The following is a 22,515-nucleotide window of genomic DNA, read 5'->3' on the forward strand; positions in this document are numbered from 1 at the left end:
GCTCGTTTGGCGCTACACCGCAGGCTGTCATTTCATTATCACCCACACAAACATCCAGTGTCAGTTAAGGTGATCCGGGGTAAGGCGGCTCGATTTTTCGATCATTCCGTGGTGAAGTCCCCGGGGTTCCAAGTTGGCGTACTATACAACGTACTTTGCTGTCCCCACTGACCGCCAGTGTTGTCTCCAATGAACACCTGCCTCCCTTATTGGATTGGCTTCAAGCGATTCAATCACACAGTTCATTAGTCGGTTCGTTGGATCACCACTCGTGAACAAACCCGACAGCGTGCCACAATTTTAACCTCTCTCTCCCTCTCTATCTCTCCAGGCGACATGTACAAATTCCGGGCGTGCAGCCAGTCCAAGGCCGAGGAGTGGGTCAAACACCTGCACGACGCGGCGGTCGGCGTGCGCGTCCAGCCGCTGCCCGCCAACCTGATGAGCTTCGAATGACCCGACGCCATGGCCCCGGCGTGGCCCGGCCGGCCGGCCGACCACGCCTGGTGGTGAGAGAAGAGACCGGAGACAGGGAGAGACGCCAGGAGAGACGGGAGACACCCGGGGAGAGACGGGAGACGTTAGGGAGAGATAGACGGCATACGAGGAGCGGCAGGCAACGAGCGGGCGCGGGCCCCCGGCACGGCTCGACGGGGTACGATATTCTAGTCCTTAGCAGCAATGCTCAAAGTAGCGAGAGGTGGATGCTAGAGACCTCTCTCGTGGTGAGAGGAACGCGAGCCGTGAGTGCGAGAGAGCGTGCGTTGTGCGAGGCCGCGAGTGGTGTGCGTTTTGTACGTGCGTCCGTGCCGCCGCCGCTGCTGCTGTGTTCGTCCGGTCGCTTGTTTTTTGTGCAGCGTTTCCGATGCCAATCGCAGATCAGGCCATGAGATTGTCCGCAATAAGCTGCCGTTCGCTGCCGCCGAGTTCGCTGGCTGAAGACTGCTGACGTCACACAGTGACGTCATACTGACGTTACGTTACGTCACGCGGGCGTTATGTGACGCCCCCGCCATCCAGCTGTAACGTGCCCAGTGGGTACCTCCTGTCCCAGTCCCCTGAGGTACTCTGGGATATCCCAGAGTACAGCTAACACCGGCCCCAGCCCTCTCAGTTTCCCTAAAGTGTTCACTAACTACCGCGCTGTTCTCACCAATTACGGCAGTGATCCCCCGCTCCCCCCCCCCCGTCCCCAACCCAAGTGTTCGTCTGGTATGTGACCGGCGATATTTGTATGATCTCATTTTACCAATGTGAAGCGTCTCTTGCCGATTGTTTGCTGTATATTGATGTGCCTTTGTAGCGACAGAGTGCTCTGCCGTCATTGATAACGCGAGTAGGTGACCGTGTGCGCTGATTACGTCATTGATGACGTCATATGACGTCACCGTCATGCTGACTGTAGTCCGCCGCCGCCCGCCCGCTGAACAGTGAACCGTGTGTTCTGGTTTCTACAGAATACATGTCCTGCTTGCCAGAGACCGCGGCGTTTGGGCTCGGCGACAGCAGTTAGAAGTGCAGTGAAGTGGCTGGGATTCGGAATATCAATGTTATAGGGTAAAAGGGCACACTGCCAATCGTCGTTCTGAGGTCCGAAAGTCTCGAGAATGAGAGTACGTGGCGAAGTGCCGTGTATTGAATCTGCAGCAATGTCGGAACACTCGGTAACATACCGGACGACGTACCGTCAGCGGTGGAACCGGTACGGAGCACTCGGTACTGCAGCATGAGTACCACGACACATAGTACAGAGTACTCGGTACCCCTCGTACCGCGCAGCACTTACCACACATAGTACCGCAGTACCAGTCGCAGGCAGCGAGCGAGTAGCGAGCACAAGGTCACTGCGCTGCACTCGGAGCACAACACTCGATACAAGTTACCGCCACTGAACCCCCGGCGTCCCAGACGTGATCACCAGGTGCCACCGCGCGCCCACGACAGTTCAAATCAACACCAGCCGCGCGGCACCACGCGGGCGGGCGGGCGGTAAACACCAGCACTAAATCACCACCCAGCAGTGAACGGGCGGGCAGCGATCGCTCCTCACGTGCTGAGCACGACTATGGCACACGCCAAATTGCACTGTGTGGAAATCGATGTGAAACACCCAACAAAGTTAGTCAAATCTGCACAACACGCGTATCCACCTCACCATTATGAGATATGGCAAATAGCTGAGTGGTATGGCAGCTGCTGCTACATGATAGCAACAAAGTTTATCGTCAGATGTCCGCGAAAAACGCGAAAAGCTAACCCATACGCTTTAGCCGATGAGAAGAGGCGGGACCTAACTCCTAACAGCTGTTCTGTTCATCGGCGCTATCACGCAGTCTTGCGTGCTATTGTGGTTGGATTAGGGGAGCTGAGTTTATGAGCACGCAGGGATGAATATTGAATATATCCGCTACTGGCAAGCAAAGATACTGGCTTCCATTCGGTTCAGGGCACACCATCATCACTTAATTCTGGACCTACGACACAGATAAGGCGGTAAGTGGACTGAATAGACTACGCTACTGCTACCAGAGTATATGGAACACTCTGCTACTACCTGCCCATGCATTGATCGGTCGAATCAGTCGTAGAAAAATAGGCACCGTGGGCAGCGCCAGTCCCCGTTCACAGAAAGGGAGACCAACCCAGTGGAAACGGCGATGACAATGAAAGTGACCTCAGCTGCACCTTCGGTCACAGGCTACTGATCCCGGCGAATCGCGTGCAAAAGACGTCGACAATGCAACAGACGTGCATGCTGCATGTGCACTGTGCATTTACCTAGCTAGGTGCAAAGTGCGGATAAGATAAATACCTATGAATTCATGCATGCAATATTGTATATTTCATGCAGCCCCCGCCGGATTTCTTCACTGTTGCCTAAGCTACTATACATAGTTCAGCAGCAGCCAGGCATGCAAACGCGCCAACCACAACAGCAGCTATATGCATTCAGAATCCCTAGACAAAGACTACTCGACTATGACTGGCATCGTAACTGCTCACTAATAAAACTACCGAGTACCGGCATTGGTACACATTTTCCCAGATACCAATCCCCTCTCATGCATCGCGCCCCGTTTAGCAATGGTCCCCGTGGCCACACCATGCGGATAGTTGTTTACAATGCCAGTTTCTCTATACATTCGCGACTAGAATATGATTCAACACAGGAGGAAATCTTTCAATTCCTCTGGACTTGGAAAAGCCGGGTGTGCCAAGCTTGTGGTAAAGTTAAAAAAGCAATAATATAACACGTGCCGCTATAGGGTGTTCAATGTCACTTTCAAAATCGCGCACCTAACGCTAAATCAAAATAATAACAATAATTATCATCTTTATCGATTAGTTTGGTATCACAGGGAACGGCAACATTCACAGTTTATTTAGTTACGGAATTATGCCATTGCGTTTAACGCTTGGTATTCTATCGTACTGTTAGCTAGGGGTAACATTATACCGTTCACTATTACAGTAAAACAAATTCAACATTATAAGGACTACGGAGTATTGAATAGTAAATGAGCCTGAACTCAAACGAGTCAAACTCGGCAATCGGTCTGGTTCAGGCTTCCTGGACCTACAGTCCTTCCATAGTCCCTGACTTAGATCACTGCATACACCACACAGAAACGATTACAAAAAGTATTCAGTCAAAACTGTGACGCCTATTGACTGATAACGGCCATTTATCAACTGGCATCCATCTGTGACTGTCTGTAGCAATAATCTCAACTATGTTGAGGTTAACTCCTTGACTTTCTCTAAATTATCATTCCTCTTGACAAGAACGGCGTTGCTCGCCACGCCGATTGTGGATTGCTCTTGATCGTCAATACATACATACATTGTTTTATGGGTGCCCAGCTTTACCGAGACTCGGCTCAAAAGCAAGGTCCTGGCCAATGCAAATAATCCGCTTTTCATCCTGCCATCCCTGTAATGCTGACTGGAACAGCTGTCTAGCCCCCCAGTATAGCCCCCGGTCGCTCAGTCCCCGCCCTGCCTACCCCTGGCCGCCGGCCGGCTCGTCCCCTGTCCGTCAGAGGACGGTGGTGATGACCAGTTTCTGCATCACCACCTGGCGACACATGGGACAGCTGCTCAGCGGCCCGGCGCACTGGCGACACACGCACAGGTGGCCGCAGTTGAGGAATATCACCTCCGTCTGCGAAGAGAGAGACAGGGAAGGGATGGTTAGAACCTCAGACGAAAGACAAGCAGTTGATATTACCTCAAGCGGCAACAGCGCATAAAATTATGTCCACTCCGTAGGCAATTTGACGGCACGGGCATCATTCTTTCTAAAAGTGAAACATCACAGACAGTTTATGCGGCTGAAGTGAGCGCAGTGGCCCATGACCGAACGATCTTACCTTGTGGTCCATACAGACGACACACTCTAGCTCTGTGTGCGTTGTCCGTGGCATGGATGAAGGTCCAGCCATGGCACCCTGCAATAAAATGGATCGATAGAAGTTACATAACAAAGATATCACGAAAAAAACAGCAAAGACACGATGAACATGTAGCAATCATCAGCAAGATGGACTTGTAACAACCATCCGTAAGAAAAACGACAATGAGTCGAATAGACCAATAACCCCTTCATGCAGCTCTGTATCCCATCCCTCACACTTCATCCCTCCGCTAGACCCACTCCGCCCTCTGCCCCTCACCTCCTCTGGCTCTGGCGCGGAGGGCGCCGGCCGCTCCGCCTCCCCCTCCTCTGCCAGTTTATCCTCGGGCTCCATCTCTGTCCCCCCGGCGGCGGCCGGCGCGGGCTGCAGGTCCCCGGCCGGCGCGGACGGCGGGCGGGGACTCATGTCCGCGCCCTCCTCCCTCACCAGCTCGGTCTGCCGTAGGATGGCCGCCCGAGTCGACAGGTCCGTCACACCCAGCTGAAACGGCAGGGGTCAGGCGGTCAGGGGAGGGGCATAAATTCGGTCATCGATAACATAGGTAACATCTTTCATGTAGTTGTGTAGCTATTCACGCATGATGTCATGTGATCCATGAATTAGTTTATTTACTACAATTCAGCTGATCGTTCAGCATGGGTAGGCCCGATCTACGATCATTGCAGGATCAAATATAAACAGGGAGGACGGACCATGTGGTTGGAGTTTGGGCATCAGACTTGAGTAGACACTAGACAATCCCCATAGATAGCTGCCTCCCACCCCGCCGATACGCCGCGTCCCCTCTCACCTCCAGCAGGTCTGTGTCGTCCATGTAGAGCACCTGCTTCAGCGTCAGGCCGCTGTTGGCGAACATGGTCAGGTACTCCTCGGCGCCGGCCGACTGCAGCAGCTTCTTCAGCGGCGGCTCCAGCTTGTCCTCCAGACGCCTGAATCAAGTCATGGAAAGGTTAGATGATTATGGGTGATAAATACGAGTAACTTTGATGTAATAGGAGACTAAAAAGCGAAGAATTCAAGGTCGTGTGTTCAGTATGGCGGTGTGGGCCTCTTCAAAGGTTCGAATCACAAGAAATGACGCAAGGCGCAGTAAAGTAATGTAAATGCACGTAAGGTATCGCAGTAGTAATGGCTCACCTGATGCGCTCAGGTTTACTGTCCAAAAGGCGCTGGTACTGTGAACAAGACAGAGTAAAATAGTCAACTTCTTATTTACTGCATGCTTGACGCACCGGGTAAATCAGTCAGGATTCAACAGCGGTTGGCAAGAGCTCCTTTGGCAGGTTTTAGACTTTTCCGTCGTCAACTGTCACGCCCCAGCTAAATGCTTAGCTCTAACGTCCCGCCCCACCCGAGACAAAATATGAAAATAAATCAATGCAGCGAACCATCGATTGGCTAAACATTACATCAAACGTCTCACTTACCTTTATCGTAATTGTGCTCATGCTCGTGTAACAACTGCTTCGCAAAGCTAACTGAATAAACTCGAAACAATCATGGATGATATTGAGGTGATCAGGCGGGTACCTGTCCTAGTCTGTTCGTCTGATATCAACATTCAACATATTTTGTGTACACAGCCGATACACCAATAACCAAGTCGCACTGCTATGAGTGACAACACATTGTTCACATCTACCTAGACGCGTCGTGTCAGCTTTCAGGCTGGGTAATGACGCTAATTCTAACACCCATACACTCGCGAGTCGAAACACCGAACATCCAACAGGTAAACAATCGCACTGACGACAGTATACAGAGTACCTGGACCAGCCAATAGACCTTCATTCCCGCCTGGAGGTAGGGTGAAACGGCGGAGCCGGGGAGGGAGGGTCAAACGGGAGGTAAAGCACTGAAAGCAGGGATGGAGCTACACGCTGATATAATAACTGACTCGCTGATGGCTGGAGCCTGGGGTACTGTCAGGGCAGCGCAAACAGCAGCTAGGGTCGGGCAAGAGTGAGCAATGAGCCAAGGGTAATCTGTCTCCGCGCGGTATTGCTGACCAAAACGTGAGCCCATGCAGTTGGGTAAAACGGATTTCTAGAGCATCTCGGGAAAATGGAACGATTCGAGCTCCAAACCATACAGAATAACATGCGGCGCGTACCTGCACGAGCCAGTAGTGTTCGACCTCTCCGAGCCGCTGTTCGTCCAGTTCGGCCAGCCGCTTCTGCAGCTCGCGCTCCCGGGCGGCCTGCTGCTCCAGCAGCTGAACCAGCAGTGTCGTCAGCTGGTGCCGCTTCTCAGACAGACGCGACTGGAGGTCAGAGGGGTCAGACGGGGTCAGCAAGGGTCAGAAGGATCAGCAGCTGGTGACGCTTCTCAGAGAGACGAAACTGGGGTCACAAAGGGGTCAGAGGTCACAGAGGTCACAGAGGGGTCACAGAGGGATCAGAGGGGTCAGCAGCTGGTGACGCTTCTCAGAGAGACGAGACTGGGGGGTAAGAGGTCACAGAGGTCAAAGAGGGGTCAGAGAGGTCACAGAGGTCACAGAGGGGTCAGACAGGGTCAGAGGGGTCAGCAGCTGGTGACGCTTCTCAGACAGACGAGACTGAGGGTCAGAAGGGTCAGCGGGATTCAGCAGGGGTCGCAAACGTCAGCGTATCTGTAATATCTCAGAAGAGGGTCGAATAAGGCATGCAGGCTAAAGGGCATAAAGGTGAACTGCTATTTGTCGGAAAGCTTTGAAGGTAAAACAATAAATGAAGGGAAGGCATGTGAGCTACTGCAGCACTTTGTAACCGACTTTCAGGGAACGCTTTCAGGGAACAAAAGAAGATCGTACAACAGTTCTTCGTTAGTATAAGGAGCACGATGTTCATGTCATCCCAAGTTTGCATTGCGGAGCACTTATGCCAAAACAGTGTTACACCAGTAAGACAGGCAATTCCTATTGTCCTGAGTGACACGCGTTAAGCGCTACAATGTTGTATGGACAGACCCACGGACTCATGACGTTTCACTTAGCCAATTGTGTCACGCGACCAACCACACTGGTACACCATACACCGCTATCTAATTAGTGACGATAGCCAATCCTCACCACGTTAATCAAAATGTCATGAAGCCCTATTAAACACTCCGGACCCATCCTTTCCGTACAATGACATGACAGCTCAGGTTACGCCACTGACCAGCTCGGACTCTTTGGTAGCGTCTCGCTGGTTGGCCTCCACCATGGTCAGTCGCATCAGCGCGTCCTCCGCCTCCGAGATCTGGTGCAGAATCTGCAGACGACTCGAGTCCTGAAAAACAACGGTACTCCATTGATAAATTGGAATTTGACGCTTTTTGTGTTATTTTCTTCTTCTTTTGTAACCGCTCCAAAATATATAAAATACGCGCGACACCGCAGCAAGTGAAATGAATCAGTGAACGCAGTAAAATGAATTAGTCTCAGCTCAAGTCGGATAAGACTGAAGACCAATTACATATTCATCATCCTCCCTTTTAGGCCGGGTTTAGTCGACCGTGTCGTACCTGTTGGAGGTAGAGGTTGAAGAAGGCCTGCCGCTGGAAGGTCTCGTCCTTGAGCAGCTGCTGGATGCGCGCCTCCTGCTCCGACCCCTTCACCTCTAGCAGCTGGCCCAGCTGCTCGTTCATCCGCTGGTCTCTGGCGAGACGGACGCGCGGAGCGGTGGTTATATACGGGCGAAATTACGACGGACCAAGGTTTGCTGTCGAGCAGCCAGCTTCACATTGGCTGTAGGGATTTGAGTTTGCCAAAACGATGTCTCAACTCCCAAGTTAGATTAGAGCACCACAATTTTTTTCAGCTATTTAGCACTGTGCTTTCCTAATTTAGCTTGTTTAGAGATGATACCTTACAGTCTATTCGGGTGTCAAAGCAAGCATCAGAGATCATCAGATATTGGTAAACATCAGGGCCCTGTTAGTGTTCATGAAGTCTGCGGTCGCTGCGGCCGGCCGCAGGTTCTAAGCCCCGCCCATTTTTGAAACGTCATCACCCACAGTCGGCCGCAGCAGCGTTCCATGAACAGCGTCTGCTGCCGAAATAGTTTCCGATAATTGTTTACGACTGACGTACACCGCTAGCTAATTTGTTTACAAAATCGTCTCCATGACAACACGGCTTGCGCCAATTTGACTTCAGTGCGCCAAGTTCAGTGCAATTAGTTTTCTTGCGGCTCGGCGGCCGCTGGATTGCGGCCGCAGAGATCGCAGGGGCCGCAGCATGGTGACGTCATACATTTGTCATACTACATGAGCCCCGCCCCTTTTCGTGACGTAACGACCCGGCTGACCGCAGCGACCGCCGGGGTTCATGAACAGGGCCCTGAGATGGGTCTGCTGACGAGCCACGAGTGTGCCTCCCCGGTCTCGCGACTCACTGCGAGAGGGCCTCCTAGATGGTCCTGCTGGTACTCACTGGGTACTCCTGATAGTACTCACTGCCAGAGGGCCTCCTGGATGGTCCTGTCCCAGCCCTGCTGGTACTCACTGGGGGAACGTCTCCTGCTGGTACTCACTGTGAGATGGCCTCCTGAATGGTCCTGTCCCAGCCCAGCTGGTACTCACTGGGGGAACGTCTCCTGCTGGTACTCACTGTGAGATCGCCTCCCGGATGGTCCTGTCGCGGCCCTGCTGATACTCGTGCAGCTGGTTCTCCATCGCCATTTTCTCTCTCATCATCTTCTCCATCGAGTCCATCACCTGAAACACAAACACGGGCGAGTGAGGTGAGCACTAAAGGCATCACAAGGTAGTCGTACGATCGAAACAGACACAAGTCTTATGGCAGCTTACGTATTTATGTCTCGGGTTGGTAAACTCGTTCAGTCATTCACTTGCATTTCCCTGCCACTCAAGCATCCCTCAGCCCTACCCCAACTCCAGCCGGTGTCTCCATCGTTCACTCACGTCGTGTTTTCGGAGCGCGTCGCACTCCTCCTGTCTGACGGTGACCAGCTGCTCGAGCTCCTTCCGGTCCATCTCGAGCCGGGCGAGCACGGCGGCCGGGTCGCGCAGCCGGGCCGCCGCCGCCGCCACCTCAGCCGTGCTGCGGTCCGCCTCGCTCTCCAGCTGCGCCACCGACTCGAGGATGCGCCGCTGGTCTCTGGTGCGCTGTTGGGCGGCGCGCGCCACGTCCGCGTCCAGCCGCGCCTGCTCCTCGACCAGCTCACCCAGCAGCTGAACGGGGCGGGGAGGGGTCAGCGGCAGAGCGGGGCGGGGAGGGGGTCAGCGGCACAGCGGGGCGGGGACGGGTCAGCGGCACGGGGGCGGGGACGGGTCAGCGGCACAGGGTCGGAATGGAACAGTCGGAAGCATTTGCGGCTTCAAACTCACGGCTCGTCCTAAAAAAAAATGCATAACATTTTCATTGAATCTTCAATCTCAACAGCCCACAGTCTTATACGAGATCCTGTGATCGCCAGCGTCCTATACCGACCTGTTTTTTGAACTCCTCCTGTTGTCCGATGCGGCGTCCCTCGCGCGATATGGACTCGTTCAGTTCCCGCTCCAGCGCCAGCAGCTCCAGACGCTTGTTCTCCTAACAGAGACCACCAGAGTCGGTGTGATTAAAAAATAAACGAGGCGTAACGTTAAAGCCAGGTTTATCGTCGTTGGTAAAGTGGTTTTTATCTTTTATCACCCTTGCAGAACATCTACCTTTTTCAATGATAGAGAAACTTAAAGGGACCCTCCCACCTTAACATTAGTTTTGAGTTGAGATAGCCAAGTTTGCGGCCAGGCTCAGAAACCACCATTTATCTTGGTCGCAACCCCCGCAGCTTTATGGTGTTCAAGAAATTTCTTCCCTTTACTTGCAGGGTGGGACCAGCGTGGTCCCTATCTCTTAACCATTACGGGAATCTGATGACGTCATCAGGCTTTCGAACGTCCGTTAAATGTTTGACTAAAACGTTTTGTAGCACGCGGTGGTATATGCTGCTTTGCGCGCAACAAATGCCGCACTTTCAAATAAAGTCGCTAGGAACAGCGGAGATCCCAAAAAGTAAACAAAAGTAAAAGTCTAATATCTTGAAAACTGGTGAATATTTTTCGATGAAATTTGGTAGATATTCGTTTTTGCTCTTTCTGAACCGAGCGACATCACTTTCATGCCAATTCATTAACTTTTTTGAAGGTGGGAGGGTCCCTTTAAGTACAAAATTGATGACCGATACGATTAGATTAATAAGAAATCTTTCTAAAACGGTACTTTATCTCACCTTTACTTTGTCATAGATATTCATCTTCTCCTGAAATAAACACAAAGGTTGGCCTTTATCATCTAGAAAACATAAAACCATGCATTCCTGCCTCAAAACACAACAAATGCATAAGCATCCAGCATCGTGACAATTTCCATTTCGGGCGCTCAGATTTCACGAGTCACCGGCGCCCGTGCATCCAGTATGCGTCACGATATTTCACAACAGACGTTCCTGACGCTGACGCATGTACATTCCTGACCAATGCCAAGCACGGCCCATTGATCCAACAGTACAACTCACACAATATTCACAATCACACTGTGCATCTGACGCTGATACAGCTTCACAGCTGAGCCTTGCTCATTCGTGGTGCGTGCAGACACTACGTGACAAACCCCCGGTGTTATAACAAACATCACATTACATCGTGATTGCGAGGTGTTTGGCCATGCCCAGCGCCCGTTCCATCGCCCAGGCAGCAGAGCTAAAGCCGCCTGTCCGGCCTGTCACAGTGCAGCTGTGCTCAACAAGTTAGTCACATGCAGTGCTAACCGGTTCACGCGACGCAAGATTTCCCTAGGAGGTGTTAGTTTGCAACTTTTCATCTTGGTGACGGATAAATCCGAAGAAGTGCTAAGAATTGTTTACGGGTTTATATATTCACCTTATCAGACCTGTCAGATCTCAGGCGGTACAGACTCTGTCTCACCTTTAAACTCGCCTCAGACCGTTCAGGCCGTCTGTAGAAGACCGTGGGCTGGCCGCACAGACTCCAGCTCACCTTTTAACTCACCTTCGGTCTCCGGACCATATTCTGTATGAGCCCATGAGCTGATGGGATGGACTCCACCGACTCCATTACACCATTACACTCACTTCCAGACCGTCCAGGCCGTCCGTGTAAGACTTTGAGCTGATCTATCTCACCATTACACTCACCTCCAGACCGTCCATGCCATCTGTATAGGACTGTGAGTTGGTCGGCGGCAGACTGGCGGCAGTGTCGTCGTCCACCGGACCCGTGTGCTCCACACCCGCCTCTGGATAGGAGAGACGAGACCGAACGGCCGGTCAGCTGAGCGGGCTCTCGTGTATGGTAACATGGTCAGACCTCGTTCCCACGGTGATTGTGTGATATTATATGATGCATGCTAGAAAATCACGCTACAAAAGCAGGATGTTGGTCATGATATCGACGATCGACGCATTAATTTCGACTGCATCACAAAAAAAATACTCACTAAATTCAAGACGCATTTCACAATTCGATAAAAACAGGTTACGTTTTCTTATCCGTCAATTACTGGGATGAGTAAAACAATAGCAAACATTGTCGGTAGTATCCCCTCCAGCCGACCACGTACCCACCTTTGCAGAGGAACTCGATGACTGCGTCTGAGCCCTGGGACACCACCTCCGGCGGGGGAGACGTCAGTGACTCGTTGTCCTCCACGTGCAGCTCGGACATGCGACTGTAATAAACAGACACGTATTTAACACAAACAAGTAACAACAAACGAACCCCCTGGGCAGCGCTATATTCCAGCTTTGAACATCGTCAAACACATACAGAAAGTCGCCAGGTACCTCAGTTCATCGCTCAACATAATAAAATCCCGTTACGCCATCGTCTAAATACCTGTGCCACGCCCTCGGTCGCAAAATCATTTCAGTATTCAGTTGTCTCCACCTTGAGACACCCAAAATAGTTCCCACCTTTACCAACCCAGACCATTCACGTATTCACGGCACAGTCTCCGCCCTCAAACATTACATGACAACCCGGACAACTCACGCTATGTTCCGCAGCGCCGGCAGTGTCTCCAGCTGGTTCTTCCTCAGGTCAAGCGCTGTGAGTAGCGGCAGCTGGCCGACCGCCTCCGGCACCCCGCGCAGAGCGTTATCGTGACAGATGAGCTGTCGCAGCTGCTGCAGCTGACCCAGCGCCGGCGGCAGGTGCTTCAGGGAGTTGTTCGACAGGTTCAGCACCTGAGAAGTCGAGCAGTGCTAGTTAGGTGATGATGCCAATGGATGGGATAACCTATCGTGACGTCCCTTGATTTAAAGATCGATGTTCCGCGATAATCGATGAAACGATGATAGGTATGATAATCAGTGGATCCTAGCCTTGCCCATCACAAGAAAAGCCAATCAGCTCGATTTTATCGCCCTGTTGATCTGAAAAGCAGACCTCATCTCTGGCTGAGTGACATGCCCACCTGGAGTCTGCCCAGTGACGCGATTCCGGGCGACAGCACGCTGAGGCAGTTGTTGTCCAGACGCAGGACCTGCAGCAGGACGAGATCCGCCAGCTGCCCGCCGCCCTCCAGCGATGTCAGCAGGTTGTCCTGGAAAGGGAATACAGGATCGTAATGATAGCAAATGCTAAAGACTAGCTTTTATAAGATGTGCACAAGATGTGTCCTGTGATCGTTATGTCATTTTCAGTGGCTACAAAGACGACATTGCACCCATGGACAAGTTCTCAGATGTGGTTAGCTTACCTGCAAGAGAAGCTGCTGTTTTCTGAGCACCTTGCATTTTGCATAGGTTCCTGATGGCACATTGCGCATCAGGCATGTGGAGAGATCGTAGACGGGCTCAGGAGTCTCATCGGCCTGTGGTGGGTGGCAGTGGGAGTTACATTTGTGTGATATGGACTGTGGGAGCTGGGGTATAATACTACACCCATCATTCATTCCTCTGATCTTATCTAGAAGTAGGTGATACCCTCTGAGCACTCTCATGGAAGATATGTCTCACCTGGACAGGGGAAAAACACTTAATGAATCAGTTCAAATATTAGATGAAGGCATTTGCAAGTAAACAACTTATATAAACAATGCACAAAGCAAGTTCAAGACCCAAGCAGGCATATTTACCACACATATCTTCCTCTGCAGCTTCGCACGGGCTTCACTGTCAGAGAGTGAAGACTTTCTCCTCTTCTTAGAGACATTACTGCCCATGTTATAAGGTATTGCACTTGGTCACAACTGCTGAATAACTATGCTGAAATGCAAACACTTAATTAGCTACAAACCACAACACTCCATCATTAGCATAACTGATAACAGGAAAACTGCATGTTAACAAATAAGCTTGGCACAATACCCCTTATGCAATGGTATGATGGTACCTACCTACCAAGACACAACAGCATGAATACAAACTCCTAGCATTTGGTCAACAAGTCAAGCAAGAGCAAACATCACATAAATTACATGTTAATTTTATCCACAGTGATAACTCAAGGAAAGGTTGGGTACCTAAGGTTAGCTTAGGTGAGCTTGGGTTGTTGGGTTCAGTCAGGTTAAGATAGGCTAGGTAAAATTTGGCTGGTTTTGTTACCAATTGTGGTAATCTCAATCTACAGCACAATCTACAGCATCTACAGCATATGATGGGTGGTTCTCCTTTTTGCACCATGCTGTGACATCTACTGAACTTTTTAGAAACAAGTGACTGTTTTGACAATTTTATACATCAATTTATTTTTCCTGAACATATGGCTTAATCTAAATCCAATAACGCGTTTTTCTGCAGTGTGCTTGAGGCAATTGTTACTCCAGCTTGTTTAAAGGAAATATACCACTTTTAACATGGGGTTTTGAGCTGGAATATCAAATTTGTAGCTTGAACTGAGACTAGCAAAATCAGGAGCTTTTATGGCCCAGCAATCTCCCTAGGCAGATATTTTATTTCTGGATCCAAAAAGAATGCCTTATGCAGAACTGCGGAGCCTTGTAGAAGAATGTCATGAATGCAGCCATCTACCGCAGATGCCAAGCTCAGCCAATCAGCGTTTAGTTTGTTTAGTTTGCTTTTCACTATCTACCTACGTAATATGATTGGTCAGCACTGATAAGCTTCTGCAACAAACACTATTTCAGTAGGCGGAACTATGGTCAAGCGTACCCATTTTCGGGAACGCATTTTCGTTCCCATGTTTGGGAACGATAAACCCAAATATGGGAACGCCATGTAGACATTATTTAAAACAAGAAAAAGAGCCGTTAAATGACGTCCAAAAAATATAAAACGATCGTGAACCGCCTGATATTTGTCTCAATATTGTTGGGAAAGAGTTTGATATTGTAAGGCCCATCGTAGTTTCAACTCGTTCCCCTATTTCTAATTAAGCAGTCCATCATCCGGGCCGCGAGTCCAAATTTGGGAACGCTCTCGTACACTGGCGCTGCAAGCGTTCCTTATTATGGGAACGGCGTACCCAATATTGGGAACGATTTCACCGACGCCTTTCAGGGGCTCTTTTCAGTAACAAGCATCACGTCCAACGCCGCAAATCATTGTTAACACAACAATCATCAGATGACCTTTCCGGAAAGACCGTCGCATGCTTCGCCCGGTCTTCTGCGCTTTTATTCCCGTCGATCTCGCAGCGGGCACGCCCCCCTCTGCAGGATTACGTAATTCACAACGCTCAGCGATGTTCAACAAGGTCTTCCATACCTATATCCACCGTCCGCGCCGAGGGTGGAGACATGTCAAGCACCTGTCTGTTTATCACCGATAGTTGACGAGCACAAGGAAGTATCCAAAAATGGGAACGCTGAATATGTTACACCCTCAAAACACCTAGTCCCAATGAAAATCTAGTTTTTTCCTTTCTTAATGAGTGTAAGTGGCAAAAGGCCTGGTAGGATGGGCACGAGGAATGATCAAAATCAGCATAAAAATTAGAAATAAGCCACACAGAGCGACCTATATAAGAGAAATCCCCCAAAACGATCATGCTTAGAAACACGGAAGACAAAAACCACGCTCATGACGCTCCTTATAAAACAACGCTAAACAGCTAGCATCTAAATAAAATATGTCTTTCCGGGCTGATAAAATACAGCTGAATAATTTTAAACCACTGAAACTGAGTTTACAACAGTAGTTCGGTAAAATCACTGACGTTCCACGCGGTCGTGCGCCCCGACACCAAAAGTCAACAATATTACCTCGGGACTGTCCGCGTGTTCGCTTGCATATGTCAGCATCTGGTGTCGCTAGTATGAAACTTCATAACCAGGCGAAAATTATTATACTTGACCTCAAAATGTAAAAACGCTTCATTTTCCTTAAAATTGCATGTTAAATGTAGTATAACCCATGTTTTCACCATTCCGTCATTTCAAAAAATCATTAAAAATATCATTCGACGGTCAATTTCCTTGTTCAACGGTCAGATTAAAGATAATTTTATAGAGATTCAGTAGATGCTTAAATTAGCGTGCACTTTTTTGAGACGTGGTGCACTTATGAGTTTTAGTGGGCGTAGGGCCGAAAAATTACCTTCCGTTCTCATAAATGGGAACGCCCGTTCCCATATTTGGGAAATCCGTTCCCAAAAATGGAAACGTTCCTATATTTGGGTACTAATGACCATAGTTCCACCTACTGATTTAGCCTCTTGGAAAAAAGATGAAATCAGTTGGGCAAACTACGGGGAGGTAATCACGAACTTGATTAAGGACGCCATTTAATTGCGTCCCAGAAAAGCTATTTCTGGCACCTAAAAGCTGACTCGCCCCAAAATTGGTCCTCAGCACCTATTTGGTGGATACCAGCACCAATCATGGAAAATGACCTTAATTAGCTGTTTCTGGCACCTATTCATCGGTACGCCTTACTCTTTTTCCTGAATCTGGCACCTAAATGCTGAGCGTAGCACCAATCTAGTAGAAAAATGAACTACTGGCTGGTAGAATCATGTTGTTCTGGTATAATGACCCCTGGAGTCTAGCCTAAAGGTTGCCAGTGCAGCTACACTCTAAGGCAGCCCCGTAGTGATCTCAGCATTGTATATGACGTTTAAGTAAGCAAATAATATTGATTTGTTTGAAAAAAACAATATCATTTAAATATTTAAAAGTATTTATTTGTAATGGTTCAAGGGAAACATTTTTGTGAGTAATTGTCTCGATTTTGACCATTAAAGGAAGGGTGCCACCTTCCGAAATTTTTGTTCTATGAATCTATTTTACTTATTTGAATTTTTAGACGTGGTTAGCGCGTCCACAATATACAAAAAACCGAAACATTGCATTTAATACATTGGCCAAAAAAAAGATCGTTGTTTATATCACCACTACAACTCAAGGTCGTTTGATGTGGCAGCTAGGACGGCTGGCATATCCTGTTGTCATGGCAACATATCATTCTGCCATTTGCATTGATGGCGCAACTGAGACAAAAAGATGAACAAATAAAAAGGAAGAAGATAACATGATTTGAACTAAGTTGTAGTAAGTAAGTTGAACTAAGTAAGATACGTCAAAAGAACATCAAATAAGTCGAGTAAAGGTTTTTCCTTTACAATGCTTAAGAGATCTATGGAACCCTTCACCCTTCATGCAACTTACTAGAAAAACTTCCCAATTAAAATTTTTAAACTTAAGTGTATACCATAAAGAAAAAATATACCCTTTCAAAATGATAAAACATGCTTCAAAAGTATAACTTTTATACATACCTTTGCTGATTTCATGTTTTATAAAATACCCTTAACACGACGAGGAAATAGTGCTGAAGATTTTTGCCTGCCCGAATGCTGGCAGCAAAACTCGGAAATGATAACTTCACGTGCGGATTCAATGCTGACCGTCTCGAGCATAGGTAAGTGAAGCCGGTTTTTAGGTTCATGTGAGGCTAATCTTGTAAAAACTGCGTTGTGTCCAAAAGGTGGCACCCTTCCTTTAAAACGGGTATTGTATTTTTTGACGTCATCAAATAGCTCCAAAAAAGAAATGTAATGTTTTCATTCCGTTCAAGGCCGCTGAAGAAACGCGGGATCTTGCACGTGGGACATTGTCCGTTGTTTGCCGCGCAGAGTTGTGCCGTGGTTGTGCCTTTTTCATCCGTTTCTTACTTATGTCATATGTGTGCATGAAGCTTTGATTTTGTTTTTGGTTATTGTGTGGCCGGTCAGTCAAACGCCCCTGTAGAAACCGGATGCTGCGTTTGATCGAGATGGGGTCAGACGATGATTGCAGAAAGCTAATAATATTGAAAAGAGGGCCGGTTGCGTGGCATGTCTGTTCAGAGTTGACATTTTGCTTTACTCCAGTTTATGACCTGAGAGCCTGGCTGGAAGTGACGGATCCAAACTTTTCACGAAAATGGCTGAGGGTGCAATAATCTCTAGTCTCTACATAGCGGGCTGGTATAGGAGCGTCTTGCTATGCTGCACCATAGCTGGCTAGTGATTCTCTTTTGGCTAGAAATGGCATTAATCATTATCTCCACTGGCGAAAATGGCACTTGACATCACCGAACGCAACGTTCATGTTGTTAGGATACATAAAATCAGGAAGGAAGATTACGCGAATTAGGTAGGCAAACGTGGAATAAAATAGGTGCTGGATGTTTTGGTTTTGGTGCTGAATCAGCAAACAGCAAATACGGAGTTCAACTAGACGATCTGGCAACTTTAGGCTGTGTGGAAGCAATTAGGTGCCAGATTCAGATATTAGGGTCGAATAAGCATTTTGGGGCTGATCAGCAATTAGGTGCCAGAAACAGCTTTTTAGGGACCAGAAACAAATATTCCCCCTTGATTAATCAAGTTCATGATTATGACGTCATGAAAATGGGGCGTGGCATGACCATATAAGGAGTTGTAATCAAGATTTTGATTACTTTTCGTGCACCGAACTATTCAAGTGTTTCGTTTCGATTGTTATAATGTCCATATCGACACGATTTTTTACCAGGTGAAACGCAATATTCTATTCTCCCGAAATGATATGGACCGGTAGCAGTGGGATATGTACTTTAGCTCATATGGCGAAAGATAAACTGCTAGCCTAACTTTTTCAGAAAAGTGATATTTTTTAAAGCCCTTTTTAGGCGGATATTATTCTTTTATCCACATTTTTACGTTTCTAATTTAAAAATAAATCATTGAACATTCATTTTACACACGTCTTAAATTGGTCGTAATAAAGATTTCTTCGAAAAGGCACCGTCGCCTATTAGCACGCCGCCATTTGTCGTGTTGTCGGTGTGTGGGTGAGGCCGGAAATTGGCGCCGAATTATTGGTAATTTGGTTCTTATAGGTAAAATTAGCATTTTTTAAATAATTTAGATCATGTTTGTAAATTTGAATAGCCTCAACCTTCATGTGCGTCGGTATAAATGTTGAAATATCGCGATAGAATTTATGATGATTTTGTAGGCTATCATGGCGCATGCTTTCCGCGGTATAATATTTTAATTATTTACGAAATGTATTGCTATTTACAGGGTTATAGTTTATTTTAAAGTAAATAATAGGCCTATTTTGTTGTTTGGGGCAATTGTTGATTAGAGAGGCACATTTAACTGCCCACAGTAGCTAGAAATGTTATGGCCTGGCAGGTTGTGCGAAAGTTTGCAGTGTGGCCATATCATTTATTCAGTCAATTGTCTGTGCAAGCAGGGACCAATAGGATATATCTTCTAGTTTTTAATGAAAAGTTAAATTTGGGCTTATGCTAGGTTATTCATACTTGCATTCTAAGTGGCTTTGTCATGGATTCATAGAACAATAATAGAAGTGGTGACTGCAAATGTGTCTGTTTTTCCACAGCTCATCAAAGCACCACCTCCTCGCTGTAGCAGTGGGCGTCGCCGTCACCACAGTATTGTTCAGGAAGCTCGTGATAATGGTACCTATGGTCTCACGTTGAGGAACGCTCAATCAAAAAATGATATGATGAATTTCTTTGGATTAAGCGGACTAAGTACAGCTACATTTGTATTATGTGCATCGCTCATGCAAGACAGCAGGCCAGGATGCAGGGACACACAGCTGCAGGTATGTATGAATTGTTTTTGCAATAGATGGTTGTAGTGTTTTGTTTTGTCGCTGGTGTGTCACGTTCAGTTTTGTGCATCACGTTCAGACACTACAGTGGTCCAGTCCAGTGTACATTTTGCACACTCAAGCTGGGCATGCTGAAAATAATTCGCTGGAGCTCCTTTAGTGTAATCTCATGAAGTTGCCTGGCACAACTTGAGAACTTTGCGAGCTCACATGACTCATCCCCAGTTTTGTCCTGACACAGCCCAATCTAATCCTTTTTCAAGATACAGGCATTGTCTAATGTTTTCAAAACAATTTATTCTAATCTAAATGCAGAAACTTCTTCACTAATGCATGTGTAATTTGTACCTACATTTTCCAAACTGCTGAGTCTGAGGCATTGTACATTATTTTCACATCATGTGCCAAAATGTAGTACCTATCAGTGCCCTGCGCCAACTCATCAGGTCCATGTCTTGTCTTGTTTGCCTTGTTACATCCGCCTACCTCTCCTCCATCATTTCTTCCTTCCATCTTTCCTTGCTTCCTTCCTCACTCCCTCCCCTCTCCTCTCCTCTCCTCTCCTCGTGTCTCCTCTCCTCTCTCCCCTCCCCTCCCCTCCCCTCCCTCCCTCCCTCCCTCTCTCCCTCCCTCCCTCCCTCCCTCCCTCCCTCCCTCTCTCTCTCTCTCTCTCTCTCTCTCTCTCTCTCTCTCTCTCTCTCTCTCTCTCCCCTTTACTCTTTCCCTCCTTCTCTCCTATTCTTTCTCCTCCATTTTCTCCCAAGCAATGTTAAGTGTACCTATAATTTGGTTATGAACATTTTGCAGGGGATGAGCTGGAGAACCTGCATCGCATTCTCCAAGAGACGACGGAAGCCAACGGAGGCCCGCAAAACTTTCCATCCCATAATCGTGAATGGAGAGCTGGGCGGGGAAGACGCGGTATTCGTCGAGGCCCAGGAGGTGGTATCGGCGCCACCAGACCAAGCATTCCTGCTGTGGCAGGCCACCTTTTGGATTTTTAACATCAAAACTCCTAAAGACATGGTCAATCTGAATTGGTTTCTGAGAACCAAAGTGTTTGGTGGGGTGAAGGCCGATGTGCCGCCATCAGCGGCGGCCATTGCGACCGTGAAGCAAGTGGAGTGAGATCCCCGTAGAGCATGCCGCTGCGGGGTGTCGGAAGCGTTTGCCAATTCTTTGAGCCTTCCACTGGCAGGACTATAAATACACATTTCTTGAAATATATCTTTGATCTGTGCTTGGTTACACGGGCTCTGGGTTGTGACGCTATTCGTCCAATATATGTGGTCGACGGTCGTATGCAGATTATCATTTGAGCTGACTTATGGTCAGGCCGCTTATCGCGGACAGCGGTGTTCTTGCTCGGGGTGGTCTTTTTTTCAGCTCCGTGTTCGGCAATGTGAGCGAGCAAGCGCGAGAAGAGGTGTGCTCGTGCACAAGTTCACATGTGTGTGCCACATCCCTAACTCGTCTAAAGCTTACAGCTATTGAGTCTCTAGCCACCCACCAAAATTGAAAAACAATCGGTGACGCCGTTCCGGAGATACAGAAATAAGGTGCGCGTGTGCAAATATATCCTATCCCCGATTCGTCCAAAGCTTATAGCTAATCCGCTTCCAGCCACACACAAAATTTGAACAGGCTCGGTCAAGTCATTCATGAGAAACATTAACTGCAACATAAATTCCATCCCACCAAAACTGATTGATTTTGTCTATTATATACACCATTACCATTGTATCTTTTAATTAGCTGCATTGTTCAACGGTCACCAGTAGCACGATCAGCGCGATCAAAATCGTGATTAGCCAGCTGAATGCGAAATCAAGATCATGATTAGCCAGCTGGCTGCGTAATCAAGAAGTTGATCATCGGACTCCCGGGACGACGCCTCGTAATCAAGTTGTTGATTACGTTTTGGTTGCAATCTACCGCCTCACGATTTTCAACTTGAATCATTCAAAGATTACACTTGTAGAGTGACTTCTTCTCTATCGGTCTTAAAATTTTCGTGCATCTCCGTAGACCCTGAATCGAGATTCGGCCGTTTTCGTGACGGGCTGCAAACATGACCAAATATGGGCATAAAATAATCATGAACTTGATTAATCAAGTTCTTGATTACCTCCCCGTAGTTTGCCCAACTGAAATATAGTTTATCCTGTGAAAATATTCTAAAAATTCACATTTGTAAATATAAAGTTGGTCGGAGAGGCCGACGTAGGTAACCTAGCGTTTTCATTGCAGTTAAAGGTATTATCAGGGTTTTTTCCGAAATTTCGGAGTTACTCAGTGAAACGTGTAGAAGAAGGTGGCTGAGGCCCCAATCCGAAGTCATTCGTCTCAAAATTGCCTAATTTCCAAATGGTGGGCCTCCAAAGTTGATCCGTCTGCCAGCCAGTACCTGGAGGAGGCAGTACCAAGTACTCGGATACATTTCCCTATAAGTCCATAGGCTTAACACTAGCTAGAGACTTCTAGAGATATTTTTTATGCCAGATAAGGCCGTCGCATACCAGATAAGGCCGCAACGGCCGTTCAACGTAGGTGAGACTAAATGCTTACTTCGAAATCTAAGCTGCGTTGCGGCATTGGCGGTTATGTGCGGCGTGTATGCCGCATGATTAGTAAGCGGCGACCACTAAATTAAAAACTCAATAGCTTTGACCTGTTTTTAATGGATAACACTGCATACCAAAAATGTCCATCGCTCTCGTCATAGGATATTTAGATTTAAATAACTAACTTATCTACATCATTGTTTTGAACCAAATTAATACTCAGCCGCGAACGTATAAGGTATAACCCCTTGCCGTTTCGCTCCTGATCAAGCTAGAGCTTCGCGGAAAAAACGAGCGTGTTGCCCGTGACGAGAGAAAGCCGATGATACCCAATTTTAAGGTCCTAGGTCATCGGTTGACCTTCCAGGTCAGGTCAATGACCCAAAAGGCGGGAAAATTGGGACCTGTTAGAACGTCGTAGTGTGGCTGCTATGGGGTTTTTCGGGGTGCTGATCACGAATATCATGCTAGTTTTGATCACAGATGATGGCTTCATTCATTTAGGCCAGGTCGGGTTAGGTCAGGTCAG

The 22,515-nt window shown here is 48.0% G+C and overlaps 2 protein-coding genes and 1 long non-coding RNA gene across 14 annotated transcripts in view; 2 read left to right on the forward strand and 1 right to left on the reverse strand.

Annotated features, from left to right (window-relative positions):
- LOC122377506 (ras-specific guanine nucleotide-releasing factor RalGPS2-like) overlaps positions 1-1,479 on the forward strand; it is a 28,601-nt gene extending 27,122 nt beyond the window's left edge. For all 12 annotated transcript variants that reach the window (XM_043357591.1, XM_043357584.1, XM_043357583.1 and 9 more), the window contains one exon: positions 332-1,479. In XM_043357591.1, the coding sequence (XP_043213526.1) occupies positions 332-456 (125 nt within the window). In that variant the 3' untranslated portion in view covers positions 457-1,479. The remainder of the gene's footprint in view (positions 1-331) is intronic.
- A 129-nt stretch (positions 1,480-1,608) lies between these two features.
- On the reverse strand, positions 1,609-16,046 carry LOC122377508 (E3 ubiquitin-protein ligase LRSAM1-like). The gene is made up of 19 exons (XM_043357594.1): positions 16,014-16,046; positions 13,486-13,615; positions 13,108-13,221; positions 12,823-12,951; positions 12,399-12,592; positions 11,972-12,075; positions 11,543-11,643; positions 10,619-10,648; positions 9,835-9,936; positions 9,306-9,575; positions 8,992-9,098; positions 7,905-8,037; positions 7,559-7,669; positions 6,532-6,681; positions 5,556-5,593; positions 5,209-5,347; positions 4,677-4,898; positions 4,374-4,451; positions 1,609-4,165 (listed from the first exon to the last, which is right to left on the reverse strand). Exons 2-19 carry the CDS (start codon positions 13,570-13,572, stop codon positions 4,040-4,042), a joined length of 2,235 nt encoding a protein of 744 aa, XP_043213529.1. The 5' UTR covers positions 13,573-13,615; positions 16,014-16,046; the 3' UTR covers positions 1,609-4,039.
- A 2,126-nt stretch (positions 16,047-18,172) lies between these two features.
- Positions 18,173-20,649, forward strand: LOC122377509. Its single transcript, XR_006255887.1, has 2 exons — positions 18,173-19,413; positions 20,230-20,649. It is a non-coding gene; the product is annotated as an uncharacterized LOC122377509 (long non-coding RNA).
- The last annotated feature ends 1,866 nt before the right edge of the window (positions 20,650-22,515 follow it).

Source organism: Amphibalanus amphitrite, unplaced genomic scaffold, assembly GCF_019059575.1.
Source record: "Amphibalanus amphitrite isolate SeventyFive unplaced genomic scaffold, NRLGWU_Aamphi_draft 000046F_arrow, whole genome shotgun sequence".
Taxonomy (NCBI): domain Eukaryota; kingdom Metazoa; phylum Arthropoda; class Thecostraca; order Balanomorpha; family Balanidae; genus Amphibalanus; species Amphibalanus amphitrite.

Excerpts from the sequence above, each read along its gene's own strand:
- LOC122377508 (XM_043357594.1), bottom strand. The coding sequence starts at position 13,572 with ATGGGCAGTAATGTCTCTAAGAAGAGGAGAAAGTCTTCACTCTCTGAC. Across the intron at positions 7,670-7,904 it reads TCAACCTCTACCTCCAACAG|GACTCGAGTCGTCTGCAGAT; the intron begins GTACGACACGGT and ends GTTGTTTTTCAG. Across the intron at positions 5,594-6,531 it reads AACACTACTGGCTCGTGCAG|TACCAGCGCCTTTTGGACAG; the intron begins GTACGCGCCGCA and ends TCTTGTTCACAG.